Source organism: Etheostoma spectabile, chromosome 3 (assembly GCF_008692095.1).
Source record: "Etheostoma spectabile isolate EspeVRDwgs_2016 chromosome 3, UIUC_Espe_1.0, whole genome shotgun sequence".
Taxonomy (NCBI): Eukaryota; Metazoa; Chordata; class Actinopteri; order Perciformes; family Percidae; genus Etheostoma; species Etheostoma spectabile.
This window is the reverse complement of record NC_045735.1, coordinates 34,266,238-34,266,651: the sequence shown is the minus strand read 5'-3', so window position 1 is coordinate 34,266,651 and position 414 is coordinate 34,266,238. Positions and strand designations below refer to the sequence as shown.

Genomic DNA, 414 nt, shown 5'->3' with positions numbered 1-414 from the left:
ATCTATCTATCTATCTATCTATCTATCTATCTATCTATCTATCTATCTATCCATCTAGTTTTCATGTGTATTATGGTGGGTGTGAGCGCTGTAATTTCCATTTTTATGGCTGAAATAACCTTGATTTGACTTGGTCACATGACCTTTGTAACAGGCCACAGTTTAAGCGTGCATGTGCACGCGTGCGTGTCACAGGCGTGCTCAGGTACGGTAACTAACGGCCCCGCGGCCCTGATGGGCCTGCTGGGATGTGTCGCCCAGAGGGGACGGTGGAGGTGACCAAGCAGGGGACGACGCTGTGCACCATCGGCCCGGCCAAGGTGTTCGGAGAGCTGGCCATCCTGTACAACTGCACCCGCACGGCAACCGTCACAGGTAACGCACGCTATCCATCATCACGCACGGCAACCGTCA

The 414-nt window shown here is 52.7% G+C and overlaps 1 protein-coding gene across 1 annotated transcript in view; it reads left to right on the top strand.

The window, feature by feature from the left end:
• The window catches only part of LOC116685781 (cGMP-dependent protein kinase 1), a gene marked incomplete at its 5' end in the record, with an annotated part of 77,956 nt that overhangs the window by 33,484 nt on the left and 44,058 nt on the right, over window positions 1-414 (top strand). Inside the window, 1 exon segment of the mRNA XM_032510718.1 lies at window positions 262-375. Coding sequence (XP_032366609.1) covers window positions 262-375 — 114 coding nt within the window.